General features: G+C 38.2%; 1 protein-coding gene across 1 annotated transcript in view; it reads right to left on the minus strand.

The window, feature by feature from the left end:
• LOC136878706 (cyclic GMP-AMP synthase-like receptor) overlaps positions 1–26,215 on the minus strand; it is a 142,194-nt gene that overhangs the window by 47,009 nt on the left and 68,970 nt on the right. Inside the window, exons 7-8 of the mRNA XM_067152137.2 lie at positions 20,868–20,999; positions 3,209–3,334 (exon numbers count right to left, since the gene is read on the minus strand). Of these exons, the coding sequence (XP_067008238.2) occupies positions 3,209–3,334; positions 20,868–20,999 (258 nt within the window). The remainder of the gene's footprint in view (positions 1–3,208; positions 3,335–20,867; positions 21,000–26,215) is intronic.

A 26,215-nucleotide genomic window follows, 5' to 3' on the forward strand; every position in this document is an offset into this window, starting at 1 on the left:
AAATTGCTCTCTATGACCCATAGATGGCAGGACTTGGTACATGCTGCCTTGTTACACTGTAGAAGAAAGTACTGTACAAACCATTGATATCTACATGGAATTTTCAATTCTATTGGAATGCAAATTTTGTAGCAGGTATCTTATTTCGGTATTCTCTGTGCTAAGTCAGCAGTGTGTTCCTTAGAGTCATGACCAGGCACAGGAGAAAATATAATTGAAGTTTGCTAACAAGTCCGCAAACTGAAAATGTATTGGAAAACAGTGAAGTGATTACTCCACACATAGTGATTATAGCAGTGCAGAAGAACCTGCAGACTTGAGTTCTAATTCAAATCTGAGTTCGGTGTCAATGTCAGATGAAAGTGGCAGTTACAAGATTGATGCTGGACTATTGATGATGACATAGGATGAAGGCTAGAAATGGTCCAAGATTAAAGATCCTGAGAATTCTAGTTGCTCACCAAGCTCGATAGCTGCAGTTGCTTAAGCAGGGCCAGTATCCAGTATTCGGAAGATAGTGGGTTCGAACCCCACTGTCGGCAGCCCTGAAGATGGTTTCCCGTGGTTTCTCATTTTCACACCAGGCAAATGCTGGGGCTGTACCTTAAATAAAGCTATGGCCGCTTCCTTCTCACTTCTAGCCCTTTCCTATCCCATCATCGCCATAAGGCCTATCTGTGTCGGTGCGACGTAAAGCAACTTCTTCATCATCATCATAATTTCTTCACTCAAGCAAGCCAGGCGCGGTTGTGTACGAGCCTCCTCCAGTTTGTTCTATCCATCCACAGATGCCGCTCATATATGCGACACCAGTTTGCATCTCTAATTTCAAGGTCCTTCATTATCTGTTTTTCCCAAACATCACGAGGTCTTCCTCTTGGTCTTTTCCCAGGAACATTGTGGTCAAAGTATGTTCAAGGAGTCTTGTGAGGGTTCATTCTTTTCATGTGACCATACCATTGCAATCTCTTCACTTCTAGAGTCTGCAGCAAGCTTCTTTCCAATCCAAGCTATTGTCGGATATCCACATTCCTTATTTTATCCATTTTTGTTTTTTGTAGACAAGAACGGAGAAACTTCATTTCTGTTGCCTGAAGATGACAGAATTTGGAAGCTTTCTGTATTCTGTTACTAATCTCTTGATGTATGGTATTGTCTGATGACAGAACACTACCTAAATACTGGAAGTTGTCTACAATATTAATCTCCTGATCTCCAATTCTTAGATGAACAGTTGGAGAGTTTCTACACATCACCAAGCCAACTGTCTTTGTTTTGCTGATTTTGAGACCTAAGGTTGTAAAAGCTTCATGCCATAGATCTTGTCTAGTTTGTACTTCCGCTTCTGTCTCACCCCATACCATTACATCATCAGCAAAAACCAGGGCATTAATTGTTGAATCCTTTCTCTCAACCGCTTTTAAAACTTCATCCATTATGATTATGAAGGGAAGTGGTGAAAGACAACTTCCTTGCTCTTCATTTCAAACCAACCTGACCTTCCATCCTGGACCTGGACACAACACTTGGTTTCATCATATAATCGTTGTACTTGTGCTATAATGTCATCGGGCACTTTCTTATGTCTCAAACATTCCCATATATGCCAGCAAGGTACATGGTCATATGCTTTCTCGATGTCCAGGAAAACAGTAATAAGTGTTTTACCTTTCTCCCAATACTTCTCATAGAGCATTCTGGTGGCAAAAATGAGGTCTATAGTTGATCTATGTGGTCTAAATCCATGTTGTTCCTCCTCAAGTGTAGGTTCAACATATTTTCTAATCCTGCTCTCAAGGATGGATTCATAGATTTTGAGGCCATCTGACAGCAGAGTTATACCTCTGTAGTTTGTACATTTCTTTCTATCACCTTTTTTCAACAATGGGATGATGACTCCTTGCTTCCAGTCATTGGGTATTACATTCTCTTTCCAGATTCTATTTAGTACCCTATACATCCCCTGTGCTTTGATCATCTCAACACTTAACTCATCTGATCCAGTTGATGTGTTGTTTTTCAGCTTAGATATTGCTGTCTCTACTTCCAACCATATCAGATTAGTGGTATTTGTGCTACTAAAATCATAAGGTTCGTCGTCTAATGGGGTGACATTTTCATGACAGTTCAGCAAAGTTTCGAAGTGCCTTTGGAACTCCTGTAATATTTTGGTTTTATTCCTAGTCACCTCACCATTAGGAAGTTCTACAGATTGGATAGATTCATTTAGAGTTCTTTTATTCTTAACAATACTGTATAGCAGTTTTTTTATTTCCATCCTGCGTTATTTTGGTATTCAGATCTTCCTTGCATTTCTGCTTTTCAGCTACAACCAACTGTTTGACATATAATTTTTTCTTTCTAGGGAATGTTACCAGTGACTGCTTACTCACAAGTTAGCAGAATGTGCACTAATTATAACACAAGACAACCCTAAATAAAGTTTGGAAAAAGCTCTGTACAAAACAATTAACTTCATGGCTACTTCAGCATTCCTATGAACATCTTGGACTTGAAATAGTACAAATATTCAAAAGGAATTCCCATATGTCTGCAGAATGATATTAAGAGAAAGAATGACATAGCCTTGTGTAAAGAAAGTGTCCTGGAATGGGTAGTGTCCGCTTAAGACAAGTGGATGAGAATAATGGCTATATCCGCTGCTCGGAATTTGAGGTGTCCACTTAAATGGGGCTTATTTAACATGTCTTATGTAAAATAAAATCGACTCCATTGAAAAATGTCCGTGTAATGAATTGTCCGCTGAATAAAGGTGTCCGTTAAGGCAGATTTGACTGTATAGCCATTTGTCTTATTGAGCAAAAGGGTTCTCTTCATTACATCTAAATTGGATGTGTGTAAACACAGTGTTTTCTAGACGTTAACAGTGAACCGCCTCTTTCCACACGAGGATGACACCTCTCCCACCAAGCACACCTAGTCATGTGGTGGGGGATAATAACCCACATGTTGACAGTAAAGGAATGAAGTCCATCAATAAATTCCAGTCACACGAAGGGTTCTAACTGCCATAGAATTTTGTTACACTGTCTTTTCTAGCCTGTACCCCTACTGGCAGACTGAATTATAAGACGTTATCACATCAACACAGGATATCAAGAATGCATGAAATATAGTTTCTCGGTCCAGTAATTGAGCAAATTTTATATGAAATATTGTTGTCCAAAAGTTACATGTCTACACTCACATGAACAAACAGAAATCCAATGCTCTGTTGCCAGAACTGTCGGTCTGTTTTCTCCATTTCCCAAAGGAACACAGTCTTTATGTAGTAGCTGGAAAGGCAGTCCCACTTCTGGCAGTCTCTGAGCAGCTGGAGGAAACAGTTCATATTAGTGTTGTATTAAGCTATATCATAAACATGCATTATTAAACATCATTGTAAAGCTACAAATTTCCTGATTTAACATTTTAAATTCCAACAAAAGAGAACTTTTAGATTGATATTTGAGCAGTTTGCACTCTGTTTCTTTGTTCATGCATTTACTAATTGAGATCGCACATCAGTCAGATTCACGATTTCTTGTCAGAAAAATAACCCCTATCTGACTGCTGTGACTAAATAATGGGAAAAATAGAATTAAAATTTCAAAATATTAATAGATGTTCTATACAGCACTTCAAGATTCTGTGTAATTTGAGCTGGTCTAATGAAAATTAAACTTTTACATAACACAGTAAAAAAAACCATTTATATGTTTGACATAAGTATGTTTCTTGTTTACAATGTGCATATATGGAGAACCCTGCCCTTACACAGCTACAACAAAGATTGACAGGTACTTTCAAGTTGATTTTTGAGCAGTCCATATACTGTTTCTTTGTTCATGCATTTAATAATTGAGGTCGCACATCAGTCAGATTCATGATTTCCCATTAAAAAAACCCTACCCAGTGACTGCTGTAATTAAAAAATACATTTGGAGGCAGCCACGATGAACTATTGATGGTGATTCGTCCATCGGATGGGGTTGTTAAGCCTTGAGCAGACCCCTTGATGCTAATTACACAGGAGTATGCTGTGTGTTAATACCGAGTTTAACCCTCTCCCTACCTCATTATAATCATCATGATTAACTCATGCCCAGGCATACAGGTCGCCCATGGGAGTCAAATAGAAAAATCTGCACCAGGTGAGGTGAACATCTATGGAAAATCCCAGCACAAAATCCACACGCTAATCCTCACATAGTACATGTTACTTTCAAGCACCAGGAACCTGTAACAGTAGGTTAGAATATAATCTTAAGTGTTTTAGAAACACCAGATTCAAGTCAGATCATCCATTCCAGTAACGTTCCACATCACTAACCCTACTTCAGAATATTGATAAAAGTAAGTCATTTTTTTTTTTTGCTTGATTCCAATTCCCAAGGCTGCACACAGATAGACACAATATTACCTAGCAAATACTCGTACCTCACTGACACACAAATTTGCAAGGACTTCTTACGTTATTAGGGCATAAATATTGTATTTCTGAATGTTTTATCGAGGTCAACAATGAAATAATTAATCACTACTGCGTACCAACGCAGATATGGAACCATCGCATTATTTCTCGACTTAAAACTAACTTTCAACAAAGTACATCATCACTATCTTGATGTCACCACAAACACTCAGCATACAGTATATGTACATCGAATATATATAAGAAACATAATAAAGACCCGATAATACTGCCTTGAGGAATTCCCCCTCTTAATTATTACAGGGTCAGATAAAGCTTCACCTACTCTAATTCTCTGAGATCTATTTTCTAGAAATATAGCAACCCATTCAGTCACTCTTTTGTCTAGTCCAATTGCACTCATTTTTGCCAGTAGTCTCCCATGATCCACCCTATCAAATGCTTTAGACAGGTCAATCGCGATACAGTCCATTTGACCTCCAGAATCTAAGATATCTGCTATATTTTGCTGGAATCCTACAAGTTGAGCTTCAGTTGAATAACCTTTCCTAAAAACGAATTGCCTTCTATCGAACCAGTTATTAATTTCACAAACATGTCTAATATAATCAGAAAGAATGCCTTCCCAAAGCTTACATACAATGCATGTCAAACTTACTGGCCTGTAATTTTCAGCTTTATGTCTATCACTCTTTCCTTTATACACAGGGGCTACTATAGCAACTCTCCATTCATCTGGTATAGCTCCTCCGACCAAACAATAATCAAATTACTTCAGATATGGTACTATATCCCAACCCATTGTCTTTAGTATATCCCCAGAAATCTGATCAATTCCAGCCGCTTTTCTCATATGCATTAAACTATGACCTATAAATCTGGTGCCTACTCCACGGAAAATGTTATATACATTCTTATATATACATTTTCACAAGAACGTCAGCGCACGTACTGTGTGTGACCACAAGGAGTCTGAATTTTATGAAAATGCTAGTAGATGTAATGTTACAATTTGGAAAAAAATGTATGCATAAATAAAAATCTGCTTGGACTCGTACTTCATGGGAGGAAAATGCAATACATTCCACAAAGTGGGCTAGATTGACAATTATGAAACATTAAGGGGGTGGTGTAGAATGCTTAACGAGTCTTTGATAATGCCTATTATAATGTTGTTAAGTGTATTTTTGGGGATACCTAACCCTTTCAAAATGTTCTAGGTGTATTTTGTAGTAGCTCCCCTGCTACCAAATAACAATCCTTTAACTGACCAATGTTCAAGTCAGATGTTGTAATACCGTATTTCACGGCATAATCGTCGCACTTTTTATACCAAAATTTTCGAAAAAAATTGTAGGGTGCGACCATTATACGATGAATATTTAATACCAGTATTTGTATTACTCAAAAAATGTATTTATAACTAAATTGTATTTGATACAAATTTAAGATGCACGTAATACTCGCGTTTATACATCAAAATAATTAAAATAGTCTAAAACAAAATTCATAATTTTTCGCAACAATTCGGCGAACGTTTTTCCAACCTGAAAATAAAAATGAACGTATTAAGTTAATTTGTCATTAATTTGAGTATTAAAGTTAAAATATTACACTTGCAAAAAATTATCGCTTTGTTGTGAAATGCGGACTTACCGGTACGCAATTTATTCCAAATCTTCGGTGTCGCTATCGCAGGTTTCGCTATCTGATGCGCCGTCCTCGCCTCTGTTAATACCAGTATCAGATTCTTCGTCTCCCTGCCACACTGCGTCATCTTCGGAACCGTCTAGTGCATTCGAAATCCCAGTCCTTTTGAAGCTCTTGGAGACTAGTTCAGGTGGTATAAGATCCCACGAGCATAACAAGTCCAAGGGTGGACGCCTGATATTTCCGGCGGGCGTCAATTGCTGATCGCCGCTCATCATCCACTCGTTGTAAAATCGACGTAAACGGTCTTTAAAGGGTTTATTAACACATACGTCTAGTGGCTGCAAAGCAGATGTTAGGCCACCAGGAATGACTATCTGTCGTGTCTTATATGTAGTGAGAATTTGCTTCACTTCGTTCACGAGGTGACCTCGGAAACTATCTAAAACAAGCAGAGCTGGTTGTTTTAGTAGTGCATCAGGTCTTCTATTCCACACAGTTTTAACCCAATCCAGCATGAGTTCTACGTCCATCCAACCCTTTGGTTGCACTCGTACATGAATTCCACGGGGAAACTGTATATTCTTAGGCATCGTTTTCCTCTTGAAAATGATGTAAGGCGGCAACTTTCTCCCGTCAGCTGTAATGGCTAGCATTGCCGTGCATCGCAACTTCTCACTACCGCTGGTTTTCATTAATACACTCCGTGATCCTTTTAGCGCAATAGTGCTGTTGCGAGGCATATCAAAAAAGATTGAAGTCTGATCGGCATTACCGATTTGAGAAAGCAAGTACGAAGTTTCCTTGCGCAAGCGTATGACAAATCGGTGAAAATTTACAATCTTGTCCGTGTAATCAGCAGGCAACTTTTGGCTTAGTGTTGTTCTCCTTCGCACTGACAGATTGTGTCGTCGCATGAACCCCTTAATCCACCCACGAGTCGCCTTAAAACTGAGTTACCGGTATGTTGTGTTTGCGCGCTACCTCCTGTCCCTTAATTTGTAACATTTCATATGATACACTGCAGCCATTGTTACGTATTTCACTGACGTACCTAAACACTTCTTCATCAATTATAGGAAACTTCCCTGTTTTAGGACCTCTAAACGCGCGTCTAGAAGGGTTTGTGCTTTTTAGCTTGTTTTTTACTTTCCGCCAGTCACGCACCAACTTGTCACTCACAGAAAATTTTCTTTCTGCAGCTCTGTTCCCGTGCTGTTCAGCGAAGGCAATTACGCTTAGCTTGAAGCCCGCAGAATAGTTTCTATATTTACCCATAATCGCTTATAAATGCTTCACACGTTAATGTTTTGCGATATAAATGACTTTCCGTAATTGTTCACTATTAAAACAAATTATTTCTGCAAACACCCAAAACACAAATTAAAAACTTAAATTCTCACGCACACATGTCTACAGTAATCACGTAAATCTGAAACAAATAAATGCATCTGTGATCTGTCCATTCCAGAGCAGCCAATACTGTTAGGCAGCAAGGAAGCATGCAACAATTTATCAGTTTAGCTCGTTGGTTGCGACACACTACTGCGCTTGTGCAAACCTCGCAAACCGGAGCTCTAGCTAGCGCGGTGTAGATCTACTGTATAGTTGACTGTATTCCGAGACGTCAGTAACAAACATTCATTTTTTTCAATTTCTTTTAAACATACGGTAATTAGGTTAATATTTCTTCCCAGTTATTGATGATTTTACATTACATTACTACGAGTTTATAAAATAAAACTTTAATAGCATTGGATAATAATTATCTTGATTGCTTGGATAAAAGTTTTCATCCGATGCCCGGACACTTATGACGTAGTAGTAAGATAAGAGTCTAGCGATGACAACTGAGACATCGTAAATAATTCGGCTGAATAATTCCGTGGAAATCTGCGTTATCGTCTTGGATTTCACTTCGTGCGCAATAACACAGGAGCCGGCCCCATGGTGTAGGGGTAGCGTGCTTGCCTCTTACACAGAGGCCTCGGGTTCAATTCACGGCCGGGTCAGGGAATTTTACCTGTATCTGAGGGCTGGTTCGAGGTCCATTCAACCTACCTAGCCGGTATTTCCTGGCGACGTTGCCGATAAGCGATAACTTACAGCCTTACGTATTTCAAATGGGAACTCATAATAGGTGGTTAATAAATAGTACACTGTCTCGCGACCACGTTGTCAAACTGCCGATAGTCTACCGGTAAGCCATGCGTCGTACATACAGTATACCGGTATTATTTATTTATACGTTGTGCAACATGTCGCAAACGTGACTGTGTTGCCAAATTGCCCATAAACCATACACGTATTTAAATTGCGCATTCATGTGCAACTTACGTTGCAGTTCCATTTACCTTTTAACCAGATTAGTGAACAAAATTTGGACGTGCGACGATTATGTAATTAAAGGTTTAAAGTCCGATTTTTGTATTGAAAATAAAGGATGCGACGATTACGCGGTGGCGACGATTATGCCGTGAAATATGGTATTCGCTTAAATATGGAAGACATGGTTCATAAATACCCCCCTTTTTTGTGTCAGTCTCAATAGCCTGCTCACCGTCTCTTTCAAAATGTATAGTGGGATCCAACATTAAAGCACTGTGCTTTTTTGGATGAATGGCAATGATGTCGGCTCTTCTATTCGACCCCGTAGAGGACACACAGTGATCTTCTCCATAAACTTGCCATTTTGTTTCTCTTAATGCTGAAGCTAGAGCTGATCTACCCCCGTGCTGGCAATTAATCCTTTGCAGTGCTCCCTTGCGACAGACACCAAGCATGTGTCCTAAAGTTTCAGTCTTACCACAGCAAGGATGATGGCAGCAGTTTGTATTTGTGCACCTTCCAGGGACAGCTCAAAGCAACAAGATGTTTAGGCCTAGATTTTCTAGGTCTCTTATTACTTCATTCAAATTGTGGTGGTCTTACATTTCTTGGGAGTAATCCCAGAGCCTATTGGTCAACCTATTGTTGTTCATCAAGAGGACGTGCCCAGTAAACTTTTGACGCCTTTCTATCATTTCATCAGTCAGTTCACTGGCCCGTGAATACAAATTCTCATTTCTTCCAGGTATCACCTGCTCTTTTTGAGGCATAATAAATATATTTTCGAGGATTTTCCTCTCTATTTTCCTCATCTTCTCACCTTATGCTTTTCAGCTGTGAGTTATGACATTTGGATACATATGTTTCTAGCCTTTTAACATACGACCTTTTTAAAAACTGCCTGATTCACATTTTTGAGAGTCTTTAAAAAAATTTATATCTCGATGTTTATAATTATTGCATTTCAGCAATAAAAAATTTATCATTTTTGAATAATCAATTATATTAACTCGCTGGCTGGTACTTACTTAACCCTATAGCTACCAAGATCCGATATACAGGGTTAGTCAAAATTATGTTAATACTCAAATGGACATAACCCGTAGAGATCAGAAATACTTTATTTAAATGTATTGGTACATGTATTATGTTGTACTGTTAGATTTTCAGTTGTTGCACATCTGATCAATGTAACGTCTTCAATCTCTTCTATTTTTAGTTCCTGACTGATTCACACTGGAGCAAAGAAGATTTGTAGCAAGCGTGATGGAAGTGTATAGTTCACCAACTCGTGTCCGTGAAAAGTTTAGGCAGCAATTTGCATGTGACCCACCGAGCCGTTTAACAGTGTATCACATTTACAAGAAGTCTGTGGCTATGGGATCGGTAGCTAACAACTATCAAGGCAATGCAGTACGTCCAAGATCAGGAAGATGTGAATAAAACATCACTGTTGTACAGGGAGTCGTGCTGCAGAGTCCTTTGAAATCACATCAAAGAAAAGTACAATAAGTTCCACCTTTTCAATACATTATATTATGTGACAGTTTTACGTTACAGTTAAACCTTCACATTTTTATACACTCGGGACCGGTTTCGACAGTGTCCCTGTCATCATCAGCCAAGAACAATTAATCGAGGACATTAAACCTTACAATATTTCAGGTATGATATAACAGTAAATATAAAATTATACATTATCTATCCACAAAAAGGTGTGAACATGTCCAGGTAAAAAATCACGATTAAGAAAAATCATGTCCTGTAGGGTGTGCATTTATAAAAATTTCTAATTAAAATAACGTGTTAAAAATCTGCTATTATATTATAGCTATAGCAGAGTATGTTTAAATCTATGAAATTTTGGCACTCAAGACATATAACTATGTTTGACAAGTTAAAGGTGTTCAAACATTTAATTAAATGGTGTTCCACTTAAAATATGTGATGCAGTTCAGCTGAGGTTGTAGTAAATATGTTTGTAGGCTTGATTTTGGTATTTTTAACACTCGAGACATATAGCCATGTGTGACAAGTTAAAAGTTGATAAAACATTTAGTTAATGATGTTCCACTTAAAGTATATGGTAAAGTTCAGCTGAGGCTACAACTTGGACTTGAGGAGCAGATGATTATATAAAATATCAATATAAGTAGAAATGAACAATTTGAATGGGTCACTGCTTGTTGATGTAGATGATCAGCAAGTCCTGTTAAACAAATGTACATGTTGACATGTGGTTGTATATCATCTTGTTGAGAAGTAACAAAAGTCCTGGCTGAAATGGTGCTTGTAGATCTTATATTGTAGATTGTGATCGTATAAATTGATTAGAAGGGATCCTGATCCAAGTCGGAACCTATAAGAAATAAAACGCGATATAAAGTTACCGTATTTAAGAAACGAAAGGGAGTTAAATTTCGCGAAGTATTGGTGAATGAGAAATCAAGCGTATGATGCAGTTTGGAAACAGGAATTCCTAAAAACACAAGGTGGTGCATCTTGAAACACGACCTTGGGATGAGATCATACCACATCCAAATCGGCCAAGTTTTGACAGTGGCGCATAAACATAAGCGGGTGGAATGCTCTCAGGGAATTGATGGCACACTATAGTGTGTAATGTGGCATCTTTTCATAGTATAATTGTAGCTTGTTAAAGTTTTTAATTTTCATGTGTACAAGATACCATCAATACCTGATACTCATAGTATATAATGTGGCATCTTTTTTATAGTATAATTGTAGCATATTAATTTTAAGAGGTCTTTAATGTGCAATGGAACTATCATAGAAAACCATGTATGGAGAGACAAGGTTTCAGACAATTGACCTTAAGGTTGCCTACAGGCCGATGATGCCCTTAAGAAGGGGCAAAACATGTCCCTGAGAAGTTTATATAGTATTATGTTAATTTCAACCACGTAACACGTGGCATGTATTGAATAGGTGGTGATAATAAATGCATTATTTTTGTGATAAATTTGCAAGTTTGTTTGATGCATGTTTTATCATGTTTTAGTGTATTATACTGTGAATTTCTGTAGGGTAAGATGGTAAAATATTATTCAGAACACTTGTGTTAAAAATACGGTTCAGGCTATGTTGTTAACAAGTGTGCCGTTCCATTGTTCTGATTGCCAAAACACGGAGTTAAGATGTTATGATTTGCCGTGAATAATGTTAAAAAGTACGTATTTTAAGCATCAGAAAGATACAAGTCAGATGATACAAGCATAACTCGAATCATAGTGGCCGTGACCAAGTTAAAATGTACCATCCGAAATTGTTAGCATCAACAGAGAGAAGAAGAGAGAACTGATTTTGAAAAGGACAGGCGAGAAGATCGGCACAATCAAATTCTAGAAGAAAGAAGTTATTTTGGAGTTAAAACAACAAATTTGTTGGTAGAAAACCGAAGACAAATCGAAGATATATTTCCGTGTATATTATACGAGAATAATTTAATACGAAATACGGAAAACAGATAAGATATATAATTCATCTTGGATGCTTGAAAGGAGAAGAGCAAGGTTATAAACGGACCTGACTTATAGAAGTGAAGTAAAGATTTCGTTAGGAAACAGATTTTAAAACTATGCAATCATACAAGATAAATTACCACTGAATTAAGACGAACTTAAGTCGCGTCAGACATATTGGTAATCTGTATATAACTTACACATTGATGCTAGATTTGAAAATATAAAACAAGATAGTAGTACAAGAAGGCTTTGCATCTAACAGAATGATATTAATATTGTCTTTGAATCTGTGTTTCCTGGATGCGCAAGAAACTGGCATATTGGATCTGTAAATCGAGCATGGGTTTGACGACTGGAGGAGTCCAGCCGACATCACCGGCAGATGAGAGCTCAATTCCCATAAAGGAAATCCCTGATGACTGAGCCAATAACCAAAGGAGGGCCAGTGCAGTGGACGATGTAGCAGAACCAACACCAATCCCGGCAGCAGACGAACACAGAATAAGATAAGTTCTTAAAATGTTTTCAAATCATTTTATGTTTTTCTTTGTAGAAGGTAGTTGATGTATGTTATATTTGGAAAGGAATAGGTCATTATATCTTCGTAATATGATTCAATAACGTGTAGTTTCACGCGAGTGATCCAAAAGCGACGTATCAAGGAAGGTGATAGGTAGTCTTCAGCATGATTAAAGTACATCCTAAGATAATAGGGAAGTGAACATATGTCAGTGAAGTGATACGTTAGCGATATTCAGTTTATAATAAACCATGCCAATGATAAGAATTTATGATGAAGTTAGAATGTGTTACATATTAATATCAAGTCAGTACAGGTTAAATATGAATGTATATGGATAAATAAGATACATATTGGAAGAGATGAGAGTAGTTGTTGATCCATGAAATGATATTTTGGTTATATGAGAAGTGAACTGAATTGTGCATTACATAGAATTAAATAAGCGATACTGACATGTGGTGCGGTATAAATATATAAAAGAAATATGAGAAAGGAAGTATGAAATGATGGAACAATGTTATATGAAGGAAAGAATCGATGAATTATGATAAATATGAAGAAATATGAGGAAGAATTTTCATATGTGAATGAATAAAGAGTAGTTAGGTAACGCAAATGTGGATCAATGGTAGACCGAGTGGTAATAATGTTGTTTATGTGTTAAATAATCCATATCACATGGCAAATGGCAACTTGGTACTGAACTTACGAGCTAATGATAGGTATTGGTCATAAAAAATAAATCCAATAACGCATGATCATCAATCATATGGCAATTTCGAGGTTAAATACCGTATTTCACGGCATAATCGTCGCACTTTTTATACCAAACTTTTCGAAAAAAATTGTAGGGTGCGACCATTATACGATGAATATTTAATACCAGTATTTGTATTACTCAAAAAATGTATTTATAACTAAATTGTATTTGATACAAATTTAAGATGCACGTAATACTCGCGTTTATACATCAAAATAATTAAAATAGTCTAAAACAAAATTCATAATTTTTCGCAACAATTCGGCGAACGTTTTTCCAACCTGAAAATAAAAATGAACGTATTAAGTTAATTTGTCATTCATTTGAGTATTAAAGTTAAAATATTACACTTGCAAAAAATTATCGCTTTGTTGTGAAATGCGGACTTACCGGTACGCAATTTATTCCAAATCTTCGGTGTCGCTATCGCAGGTTTCGCTATCTGATGCGCCGTCCTCGCCTCTGTTAATACCAGTATCAGATTCTTCGTCTCCCTGCCACACTGCGTCATCTTCGGAACCGTCTAGTGCATTCGAAACCCCATTCCTTTTGAAGCTCTTGGAGACTAGTTCAGGTGGTATAAGATCCCAACTCTTCTTCACCCACGAGCATAACAAGTCCAAGGGTGGACGCCTGATATTTCCGGCGGGCGTCAATTGCTGATCGCCGCTCATCATCCACTCGTTATAAAATCGACGTAAGTATTCTTTAAAGGGTTTATTAACACATACGTCTAGTGGCTGCAAAGCAGATGTTAGGCCACCAGGAATGACTTATCTGTCGTGTCTTATTTGTAGTGAGAATTTGCTTCACTTCGTTCACGAGGTGACCTCGGAAACTATCTAAAACAAGCAGAGCTGGTTGTTTTAGTAGTGCACCAGGTCTTCTATTCCACACAGTTTTAACCCAGTCCAGCATGAGTTCTACGTCCATCCAACCCTTTGGTTGCACTCGTACATGAATTCCACGGGGAAACTGTATATTCTTAGGCATCGTTTTCCTCTAGAAAATGATGTAAGGCGGCAACTTTCTCCCGTCAGCTGTAATGGCTAGCATTGCCGTGCATCGCAACTTCTCACAACCGCTGGTTTTCATTAATACACTCCGTGATCCTTTTAGCGCAATAGTGCTGTTGCGAGGCATATCAAAAAAGATTGGAGTTCGATCGGCATTACCGATTTGAGAAAGCAAGTACGAAGTTTCCTTGCGCAAACGTATGACAAATCGGTGAAAATTTACAATCTTGTCCGTGTAATCAGCAGGCAACTTTTGGCTTAGTGTTGTTCTCCTTCGCACTGACAGATTGTGTCGTCGCATGAACCCCTTAATCCACCCACGAGTCGCCTTAAACTGAGTTACCGGTATGTTGTGTTTGCGCGCTACCCCCTGTCCCTTAATTTGTAACATTTCATATGATACACTGCAGCCATTGTTACGTATTTCACTGACGTACCTAAACACTTCTTCGTCAATTATAGGAAACTTCCCTGTTTTAGGACCTCTAAACGCGCGTCTAGAAGGGTTTGTGCTTTTTAGCTTGTTTTTTTACTTTCCGCCAGTCACGCACCAACTTTTCACTCACAGAAAATTTTCTTTCTGCAGCTCTGTTCCCGTGCTGTTTAGCGAAGGCAATCACGCTTAGCTTGAAGCCCGCAGAATAGTTTCTATATTTACCCATAATCGCTTATAAATGCTTCACACGTTAATGTTTTGCGATATAAATGACTTTCCGTAATTGTACACTATTAAAACAAATTATTTTTGCAAACACCCAAAACACAAATTAAAAACTTAAATTCTCACGCACACATGTCTACAGTAATCACGTAAATCTGAAACAAATAAATACATCTGTGATCTGTCCATTCCAGAGCAGCCAATACTGTTAGGCAGCAAGGAAGCATGCAACAATTTATCAGTTTAGCTCGTTGGTTGCGACACACTACTGCGCTTGCGCAAAGCTCGCAAACCGGAGCTCTAGCTAGCGCGGTGTAAATCTACTGTATAGTTGACTGTATTCCGAGACGTCAGTAACAAACATTCATTTTTTCAATTTCTTTTAAACATACGGTAATTAGGTTAATATTTCTTCCCAGTTATTGATGATTTTACATTACATTACTGACGAGTTTATAAAATAAAACTTTAATAGCATTGGATAACAATTATCTTGACTGCTTGGATAAAAGTTTTCATCCGATGCCCGGACACTTATGACGTAGTAGTAAGATAAGAGTCTAGCGATGACAACTGAGACATCGTAAATAATTCGGCTGAATAATTCCGTGGAAATCTGCGTTATCGTCTTGGATTTCACTTCGTGTGCAATAACACAGCAGCAGGCCCCATGGTGTAGGGGTAGCGTGCTTGCCTCTTACATGGAGGCCTCGGGTTCAATTCACGGCCGGGTCAGGGAATTTTACCTGTATCTGAGGGCTGGTTCGAGGTCCATTCAACCTACCTAGCCGGTATTTCCTGGCGACGTTGCCGATAAGCGATACTTACCGGTACAGCCTTACGTATTTCAAATGGGAACTCATAATATGTAGGTGGTGAATAAATAGTACACTGTCTCGCGACCACGTTGTCAAACTGCCGATAGTCTACCGGTAAGCCATGCGTCGTACATATACCGGTATTATTTATTTATACGTTGTGCAACATGTCGCAAACGTGACTGTGTTGCCAAATTGCCCATAAACCATACACGTATTTAAATTGCGCATTCATGTGCAACTTACGTTGCAGTTCCATTTACCTTTTAACCAGATTAGTGAACAAAATTTGGACGTGCGACGATTATGTAATTAAAGGTTTAAAGTCCGATTTTTGTATTGAAAATAAAGGATGCGACGATTACGCGGTGGCGACGATTATGCCGTGAAATACGGTACATATTATTTGTGTGGTTTATTACGCTCGCAAAATATTGAACACGCACTCTTCCTTCCTTCTTATCAGCTGTCCGCGTTAGTATTTCATCACTGCTAGAATCATTTACCGCCCGGAGATACGAATCCTCGCTACTTACGCACTGTAATTATTGTAAAGGTTATTGTTGACAAAAATTTAAATCTGGCAGCTTGCGAGTATGGACAGAGGGGGAAGGGGGAAGAGATCTAGGAAGTGAGCGGGAGGGGACAAGGGAAGCACAGTGGAATGAGCATGCTATATCTTTGTTTCAGGAAGAGAACTTCCAGTTCACCTCTGATTATTCAACCATTCGTAAGTTACAACTGTAATGTTCTTGTAAAATGGATAGAAAATATCCTAGTGGTGCCAGAAAACGTAAATTAAAAGAACAACATTTGAAAGAAATTGAAAAGTTGCCAAAAATATCAACATTTTTTGACAGGAAGTCTACAAGTGCATCGAAGACTGAAGAGACTGATGCTGGTGAATTGGAATCTTCTACAGGTAACCAAATAGTGTAATATCTAAGTCTGCTATTTTAAGAGAGATTAGGTCTTTACGGAATTGGAAAGCATGAGCATTACATAGGAAGATGGTTTTAGGAACAATGAAAGGGAATCCTAATGTGTATTTTCAACTTCAGTCACATTGTATGGAATACTCGAGTCGTAAATAATAAATTGCCGATCTCGTTGGTGTAGTGGTAGCAATAATGACTGCTACCCCCGAAGACTCAGGTACCTTCCCCGGCGCTGCCTGGGGGGTTGGGGGGGGGTGGCTTGGTTACAGAGAAGGGGCCCCACATTTTTTAAATAGTCCAGGGCCCCCAAACACCTTAATCCGGCACTGGTTTAAGCTGATTATAGCTAATATAGCAGGTTGTTAGTAGGATATACAATCTTAATGTCTTCTTAATAATATTCTGTGTTTAATGAGGACTTCCTCTCTAAAGAACCAGAGAAACAAGGAAATGCCATTTGGTCCTTGTTTCAGTGATGATGAAATACTGACATTCACCTCCCCGCGGTAGAGTGGGGGCAACGACTGCATATAAAAATAATATTTTATATGCAGGCGGCTAACGAATTAAGGGACCGATTATCTTCCGGTATAAGGAGATCCCCTATACCAAGTACCAACAGTCTCTTTGAGAGTGGATGAGCGCGTATGGGTAAGGGCACTCTATTGTCCTGGGGACAAGAAATTGTTCCCAAAGGCGGAGGAACCAGTTTGGTCAATGGCATTAGGAAGCAGAAGACAACGGGAAACCACCGCATTAAAGATCCTGAGAGATATTCTAATAAATCCACATGGTATGGCTGCAACATCAAGAACGGAGCTTGCCGTGTGGATCGTCTACCTCCGTTTGGGAACAACATCTTAAGAAGAAGAATGCGGACTTAGAATTTTCATCCATAGTATTCCCTAGTAACTTATACTGGAATGATTGAATTTTATGAGATGATTAACTATAAGTGCAAGCTGACAATGAAACTACCGAGACTATTTAGGGCAATTTCACGTATTTCCAGAGCAGATAATTGAATATATTAACTGATGATTATTTTATTTTAGTAAATATTATATGGTATGTCCAGTGGAAGCTAAACATAAGTGAAACTGATCTTATTCTGTGTACGTCTAGTATATGAAGATATATCAAAGCAATTGTTCTTAATATAAAAAATATTTTGTTCTCAATGTCATGATATTTTAATATATTAATCTGTATATCGAAATATTTCATTTTTAACATTTTAATTTCTTGAAAGCTTAATACTTTAACATTAGAGGGCTAATTCTCGAATACATGAGAGGCAATTTGTGTTAAGAAAGGATAATTTCATTTAACTAATCCTGTTCTACGAAGACTTATATGATGTGAATGATAGCTGAGATAACTATTTTTCTTATCAATGAACATTGTGACAATTTATATGAGGAGAAGATGGTATTGAACAAATACTTTAAAAAGTGATATTCTTAATTTTGACAAATATTTGAGCCTCAAAGAAATATTTAATTGCCGGGCTGAGTGGCTCAGACGGTTGAGGCGCTGGCCTTCTGACCCCAACGTGGCAGGTTCGATCCTGGCTCAGTCCGGTGGTATTTGAAGGTGCTCAAATACGCCAGCCTCGTGTCGGTAGATTTACTGGCACGTAAAAGAACTCCTGCGGGACTAAATTCCGGCACCTCAGCGTCTCCGAAAACTGTAAAAGAGTAGTTAGTGGGACGTAAAGCAAATAGCATTATTATTATTATTAAATATTTAATTTATCCATCATATTTAATATTTTTGCATAAATGAGAGTAAGATTTAACTCATTATTATTATTTATAGATTATACTATAGTACGCAAGTTAAGATATGGCAAGGCGAGTATATATTTACTGATTCTGCGGTAGACTTATGATTGAAACATCCGTCAAATTTGTGTGGCATGAATGGAACTGTTGCGTTGGATAATTCTCATTCGGAATTCACGTATTAAAAAAAAAAAATTATATTTGCTACAAACCCTGAGATGCTCACCGACCCAAACCGTGGATTTTTCTTGAACACTACGAGACTTGGACTCGGAATGGTGCAGAAGTGACATTGATATATCTTCTAGTGATGAAAACAGTGAGACAGACAATACAGTAACAGTTCATGCGACAGTTATTAGGCCTAATGGTGTTATCCCTCCTCAAATTACTACTACTACTACTACTACTACTACTACTACTGTAGAAAGTGAAGATGACAATGATTTTAATGTTAACCAGCAAAATGCAAGTCACCACGATGACGAACCTAACCTCAATGTTCAATTTCAAAAACTAAAATCATTTGGACATTTTAAACATAGAGATTTTAAACTTTTAACACTAAGAGACAACATAGTTTAGAGATTCTAACAGTGACATTGACATGTATGAGAAATAATTATTACTATGCCAAATACTAAACCAAATTTGCAAAATTAATTACAGAAAGTGGAAATTAATAATTCTTTTTTTTTTTAACATAAAGACATAAGCGCCAACAAAGTAAATCACAAGACATATACATGGATATATCATGAATCATCAAAAAAAGTTCATCTAAATAGCTTTAAAACTGAGGCAAGTACAGCATTTTCAGTAAGACCTTACATTTTGCCTTAAGCGATTGGCAGTTTTAGCAGAACTACAGCATTTTAGCTTGGCAGGGAAGGGGTTAAGGAACCAATCCGTACTGTTGTAAACCACAGCACAGGCCAAAAGCCGACATATGAAACGGTTCTGTATGAGTTTTTCATGGCATAAGCAAGAGATGAGTTATGCAGATCATTCCTAGCAGTGTAACGAGCTTCCTAATTGTTCAAAGAAATCTATATAAATAATAAAAGAAGACTGACATCTGTCATGTCAGCTAGTGAGAAGGATATTGCAAAAGTGACTGTGATGATAATTCTATGACAGGAAAGAAATTTTGTATGTGAAACTGATTACAGTGATATGGAAACAATACCAGAAATTAATGTAAATTACAACTATTCTGATGAGGATGCCATACAAGCAGGAACTGTAGCATAGAAGTAGTTAAAACATATCCAATACACCCAGAAATATACCATTTACCACACACTAATTCACGATAAGAGTGAATAACATTAATGGAATACCAAGGCACTAAAAATGAAATGGCTTTTAGTGCCAGGAGTGTCCGAGGACAAGTTCGGCTCGCCAGATGAAGGTCTTTTGATTCGACTCCCGTAGGCGACCTGCGCGTCGTGATGAGGATTTAAATGATGATGAAGACGACGTATACACCCAGCCCCCGTACCAGCGAAATTAACCAATTATGGTTAAAATTCCCGACCCTGCCGGGAATTGAACCCATGACCCCTGTGACCAAAGGCCAGCACGCTAACCATTTGATAGCAGGCGGCTAAAAGAGAGACGCGTATCGGTTATTTGAATGTGCTGAATTTCACTTTGTCCAGAGTCTGGTATATCATCATCGGAATTGCTATCACTATCACTGAAATTAAGGATGAGTTCATCACCAGAATCATCGTTCAGTAGTATGTCTTCAATAAGACAATATACTGTACATTCTAATGGTATTGAATAGGTGGACCCTTCCTACCCTTTGATAATTGATGGTGTCTTCAATTTCCTCACTTCGAATACTGCGCTTGTAACTCGTCATTTTATCGCGACACAATAACTCAGTTCACTACTCACCCTCACAAGAATATCATGACTGACTTAGGTCTGTGTTTACTCAAAGAAAATAAAGAAAGGAAGCATTGGAATGTACCCTCTGTTCAGGTAGTCTGGGTGAGGGACTGTTCATTTATATGCCAACAATCTATGGTATTCAACACGAACTACAACTTCGTACGAATTTAGTGCTAAATTCAAAACGACGTTAAACTCCTTAACTCGGATACGGTCCTGCACATAGGCAGCTCTTAAACGTCTTAAGGCATCTACAGGAGTGAATGTGTTAGGTAAGTCGTTTTCCAAGAAATTAATAAGAGATGTCTGGATCTGCATGCAAATAATTTACTATTAGAATAAATGTCAAGTTAAGGGTTAAGCTGTATGTGCCTCCTAAATGAGCAACAACGCTGGCAAATCTGCCATATCAAGTCATAGAATGAAGACTTACATGTATTCATATTTTGTGAGGATTGTAATGAAATTTCCAGTTTTTCACCTGGTAACACTGGTTGTACCTGCACATAAAATGATTATGAAGAATGCTACACAGATATAGACAGAATCACGAAGACTCACCTTCATAAGCTTGATAATGTGCTTCATAGCACCATACCCAGTCATCATTCTCCTCTCTTGGTCATAGAAGGAGATTCTCCAGTGTGTTTCTGGAGGCACATATCCTGGTGCTTTAGGCACTACACACCAAGTCTGAAAAGCAGAGACAAATTATAACATCAGATATGATCATAAATTGAGAACTTGAAAATTGTAGTAAATAAAAGTATTACATTTAGAGAAGATCAAAGTGGCAAATGTAAATATAATGTTAATCTCAAATTGGTAATAATGATGGAGCCAAGGAAACATGAATTATTGTTAACTGCCTCAGTGTTTCATCATTGTTTTTGTATCTATCTAGGTTATTATGAATAATAATAATGATGATGATGATGATGATGATGATATTGGCTTTACGTCCCACTAACTACTTTTACGGTTTTCGGAGATGCCGAGGTGCCAGAATTTAGTCCCGCAGGCGTTTTCTTAATGCTAGTAAATCTACCAACATGAGGCTGATGTATGTGATGACCTTCAAATACCACTGGACTGAGCTAGGATTGAACCTGCCAAGTTGTGGTCAGAAGGCCAACGCCTTAACTGTCTGAGCCACTCAGCACGGCTAGATTATTATGATTATGTTTAACGTACTTTTGTAATGTGTGTATAATGCCATAAGCTAATATGTATATATATATATATATACACAGTAGAAGTCTGTTATAGCGAGTACAGGATATATCGAGATCCCCATTGTAACGACAGGATTTTCATGTCCCTTCAAAATTCCTATATTAAACTGTACAATAGCCTTCGGTTACAACGAAAACCCTTTCACTGAGTCATCCATTATTACGAGAGATTTTAACATGTTTTATTTTCTGTTATCCATATTTATACACTTCAGCATAAAAAGCTAGCAAAAAACTAGATGTTTTTTCCACGCAACTCTCGATATTCCACAAACTAAAGTATGGTAAACATTTGTATATTACTGTGATCATTTTACACAATTAGATTACAAAACCTTCCCCAAAAAGATCGACAAACATCGCAGCAGAGGGTCTCTTGCAAAGGATTTTATTGGCACCAATATACTCTTGTTCGTATCAAGCATTCACACGAAGCGATAGTTCTTTCGGATATCACAAATTTGTTGGGTTAGTCAACCTGTTAGGACTATGCATCGTCACAATGAAGTGTTCTTTATCGAGCTGCTATTATTGCTGTCAAAAATTGCCGTTCCTCGTGGTGTGACTGAATCTGAAGCTTTTATTTATTGCTGTCGTAAACAGAGTAAAACCACTTCTTGTGTTGCTTAAGTCATGATTTCCTTAGTGTGCGTGTCTAAAATTGCTTTCTGTGTGAGATGTGAACACACAGTGCTATTGTTTATTTAAAAAACAGAGTTTCTTTCTGTAACGTGCAAAGTCATGTAGGCCCTATTAGCGATATTAAAAGCAAACTGACTGTACTCTGTAGTGTTAATTTAAATTTCTGTTTGTCTTCAGTTTTTGGTTCTGTAAAGAGAATAGTTTGAACTGTCGGCTGTTGCTAAGTTGTGTTTGGAAGTCTTTGTTCCATTTGAAATCAGTATTGGTAATAAAACAAATCCACTTCATTCTGCTGTGATATAACACATTACAATGTCATGTGGGAAATGAAAATCGTTAGAAATATGAAATTGTGCAGGCTTGTGAAAAAAAGCAGTGTGAGCAAAAGTGAAATAGGCAGGTGTTATAATATGACATCTTTGACTCTATTTAACATCTTTAAAAATAAGGAAAAGACGGTGTTTTAAAAGGTAGCATTCCAACTGTGTGGTGCGGACCATGCTGACCTTGAAGCTGCCCTTTTTGAATGGTTTACACATGTCTACCCCTTAGCCCGTTTCTTGATACAGTGCCAGGGATGAGACGAGATGAATTTATATGGCATGTTTCACAGCCGGATGGTCTTCCTGTCGCCAACCCCAGTTGAGGAGCGAATGAAGATTAAATTAATGATGGTGAATGAAAATTAATACGGAAGTGGAAGGAAGTCGGCTGTGTCCTATGAATAGGAACTGTCCTGGCATTTGCCTGGAAGTGAAAATGGGAAACCACATAGAACCATTCTCAGGACAACCGACAGTGGGGCTTGAACCCACATGTCTCCTGAATGCAGAGCTAGGTTCCATAGAAATAGCACATTAACATATGCGGCCACTCCGTTCGGTGGTCCGAATCATTGGCTGAATGGTCAGCGTACTGGCCTTTGGTTCAGAGGGTCCCAGGTTCGATTCCCAGCCAGGTCAGGGATTTTAACCTTCATTGGTTAATTCCAATTAAAATTATCATGTGCTTTACTATAATAGCTTAGGCTGAAGATGTCTCACAATAAAAGAGACGAAACATGTCCCTTTTTCTTAAAATAAAGTAAAAAAAGAACATTGTATTGTACTGTAAAGGTGGAGTCACTTAATCATTAAGACCTTATTTCTTATTAATTCCAATGGCCCATGGGCTGGGTGTTTGTGCTGTCCCCAACATCCCTGCAACTCACACACCAAACACATAACACTATCCTCCGCCACAATAACACGCAGTTACCTACACATAACAAATGCCGCTCACCCTCATCGGAGGGCCTCCCTTACAAGGGCTACACTCAGCTAGAAATAGCCACACAAAATCATTGTTATTACTCCGTTTGCTAGTGCTATAAACTAATAATAATAATAATAATAATAATAATAATAATAATAATAATAATAATAATAATAATAATAATAATAATAATAATAATAAAATGTAAAAAGAACAATCATTCCAATGTTTTGTTATAGCTGTGGTGTACAAATTCCTTGCTCTTCTGATTTTGTATTTTCTTAAAAATGTACACTGGTATACTGAGAAGTTTAAATAATTACAACTAAGTATGAAAGCTATTTCTGTTACCACTGCAACCGTGAGATGTAGTGAACCAAGGCAATGAAAATTGGAGGTAAGCAGGAATATCTTTAGAAAGCACTTGGTACACAAGAGTAGTTGAATGCAGTTTATGTCTGTTGTCTAGTCATAGCCAAGATAGTTGTTTGTAGTAGGGAGAAATATGAGCATCATACCGTAAATATAAGGCAAGCATTTTGTTTTTGTAGCATTACTGCGGAATACATGTGTGACGCAAACAGATAGCTATTAAATTTTGTGTTGGAACTGGCACTGTAAAATGAATTATTGAGTGATACAAAGTGGCTCAACCTTTGATGATTCAAATGCATGCTGAAAAACACAGGAATAGAGATGCTGGAAGAGTATGATCTGTCTTAACCCTTAACCTTATTCCCTTTCTGGTCGCATGTCTGGCGAGGCTATATTGTACTGCCATTTTTCGGTTCAGCATGGAACTTTGTAAAATCCAGATACTACTAATTTGACAGTCAGTCAAAGTTTATTACTTAGATGGCAGTGTAGCCATCAGCTGTGTCCAGTCCACTCACGTACGCGTAGTAGGCTCCAGTGATAATGAATGAACATGGTTGCCATGTACTCTCCTAGTCATATATACTGTTCAGTGTTGTAGGTATATGTCAGGTAATTGTACAAAACCCCAGTATTTTCGCACCTCTACTCCTTCCTTGTACCCTAAAGAATACATCTAATTGCATTTGACGGCACCTAAAAGTGAACTGGCGATGGTCGCCTGGTGTACCCTAATTCAACATGTAGCTGATGCTGACAGCTGGCACAATTATAAATCAACAGATCCCGATTTCATGAAATCACCATTTACAGCAGTTTCAGACTGCTAACCACCACAAGGTATCAAACCAGAGACTGAATTAAAGAGTTTTCAATTGTTTTTTACTGATAATTTATTCAGTGAAATTACTAATGAAACCAATCGGTATGTGATAATGACAGTAATAATTAAAAAAATGTAAAATAATTTGTCTTAAATTGCACATATTGCTTTTATTTGCTCCAGTATAGTTTGCTGTAAATGTTTATAGCCTAAATACATCATTTAAGAGCAACTGCTATCTCCAAAATCATGAAACTACTACTACTAAAAATGTTTTCATTCCTCCCCTGAAAGGGGAGGCGGGCCTCTTAGACAGTGACGCAGTCTCTCAGGCCAGGAATTTGTTATGGTGAGGAAGATGCTTGGAGAAGGTGAGGGGGTTGGCGGCCGTGGCCTATACTAGGAACTGTACCGGCATTTGCCTTAGTGCAGGAGAATAGAAAACCATGGAAAACCATTCTCAGGACAGCCAACGGTTGAGGCCAGCCATGAGGTCCAGCCCTGTCTCATCTCCTGAATGCAGAGGCACAGAGCCACGGTAGAACCCATTCTCTGCTCGGCTGGCCAGTCAGAGTACAGAGGTGTTAGACCACGGACCAGCCGTGGTCACTTATTGGCTGAGACCAACTCTGCATCTACCAACGAAATCATGAAAGATGAATACAGGTCATATAAGATAGAAATTCACATTTAAAATAAGAGTAGAAGAGACAACACAGAGAACTTTAATTTTAGGGGTAAGGGTTAATAATACAATCTTATTCTGAACTAGCTGATGTACCCGTGCCTCACTACGGGATTCTCAGAAAGACTGATTTTGTGGTTTTCCTAACTGAACTCAATTTAGGTCATTACAAAAATTTCAGTAGGAATGTACCAATTAAAAGCAATGTTATCATATAAAACACTTGATCAAATGAAAGACCACACATTTTCTCACTTTTAACGAACAGTACTACGGTGCAGATCTAACAGTCAAAGTTCCAGAGCTGGAATGACCAGCCTGCAGAAAGCCACCAACACTCCTCTGCCTTTATTCTATTAAATAAGTTATGCACACTGCTCATTCCAATCAGTGCGTCAGAGTAGGGATTGAATAGCTCGAATGTTATGATAAACCAGTATGTTATGTACCAGTAATATCGGAAAATGTATGAACCAGAGGAATGGCATGCTAAATAAGAAAGTTACCTAACTCCCCAGCTACTTCCCGCCAATATTCAGGCAGGCTGTTACACTCGGTACGACCGGGCGAGTTGGCGTGTGCTTAGGGGCGCTCAGCTGTGAGCTTGCATCCGGGAGATAGTGGATTCGAACCCCACTGTCGGCAGCGCAGAAAATTGCATTCCGTTGTTTGTTTCCCTTTTTCACACCAGGCAAATGCTGGGGCTGTACCTTAATTAACGCCAAGGCCGCTTCCTTCACACTCCTAGCCCTTTCCTATCCCATCATCGCCATAAGACCTATCTGTGTCGGTGCGACGTAAAGCAAATTTTAAAAAACGGTACGCAGCAGTAATCCTATCTATCAGAGATGAGTGGCAATAGAAGACATAAATCACATCACAACAAACAATGGTC

This window comes from Anabrus simplex, chromosome 8, assembly GCF_040414725.1.
Source record: "Anabrus simplex isolate iqAnaSimp1 chromosome 8, ASM4041472v1, whole genome shotgun sequence".
NCBI lineage: Eukaryota > Metazoa > Arthropoda > Insecta > Orthoptera > Tettigoniidae > Anabrus > Anabrus simplex.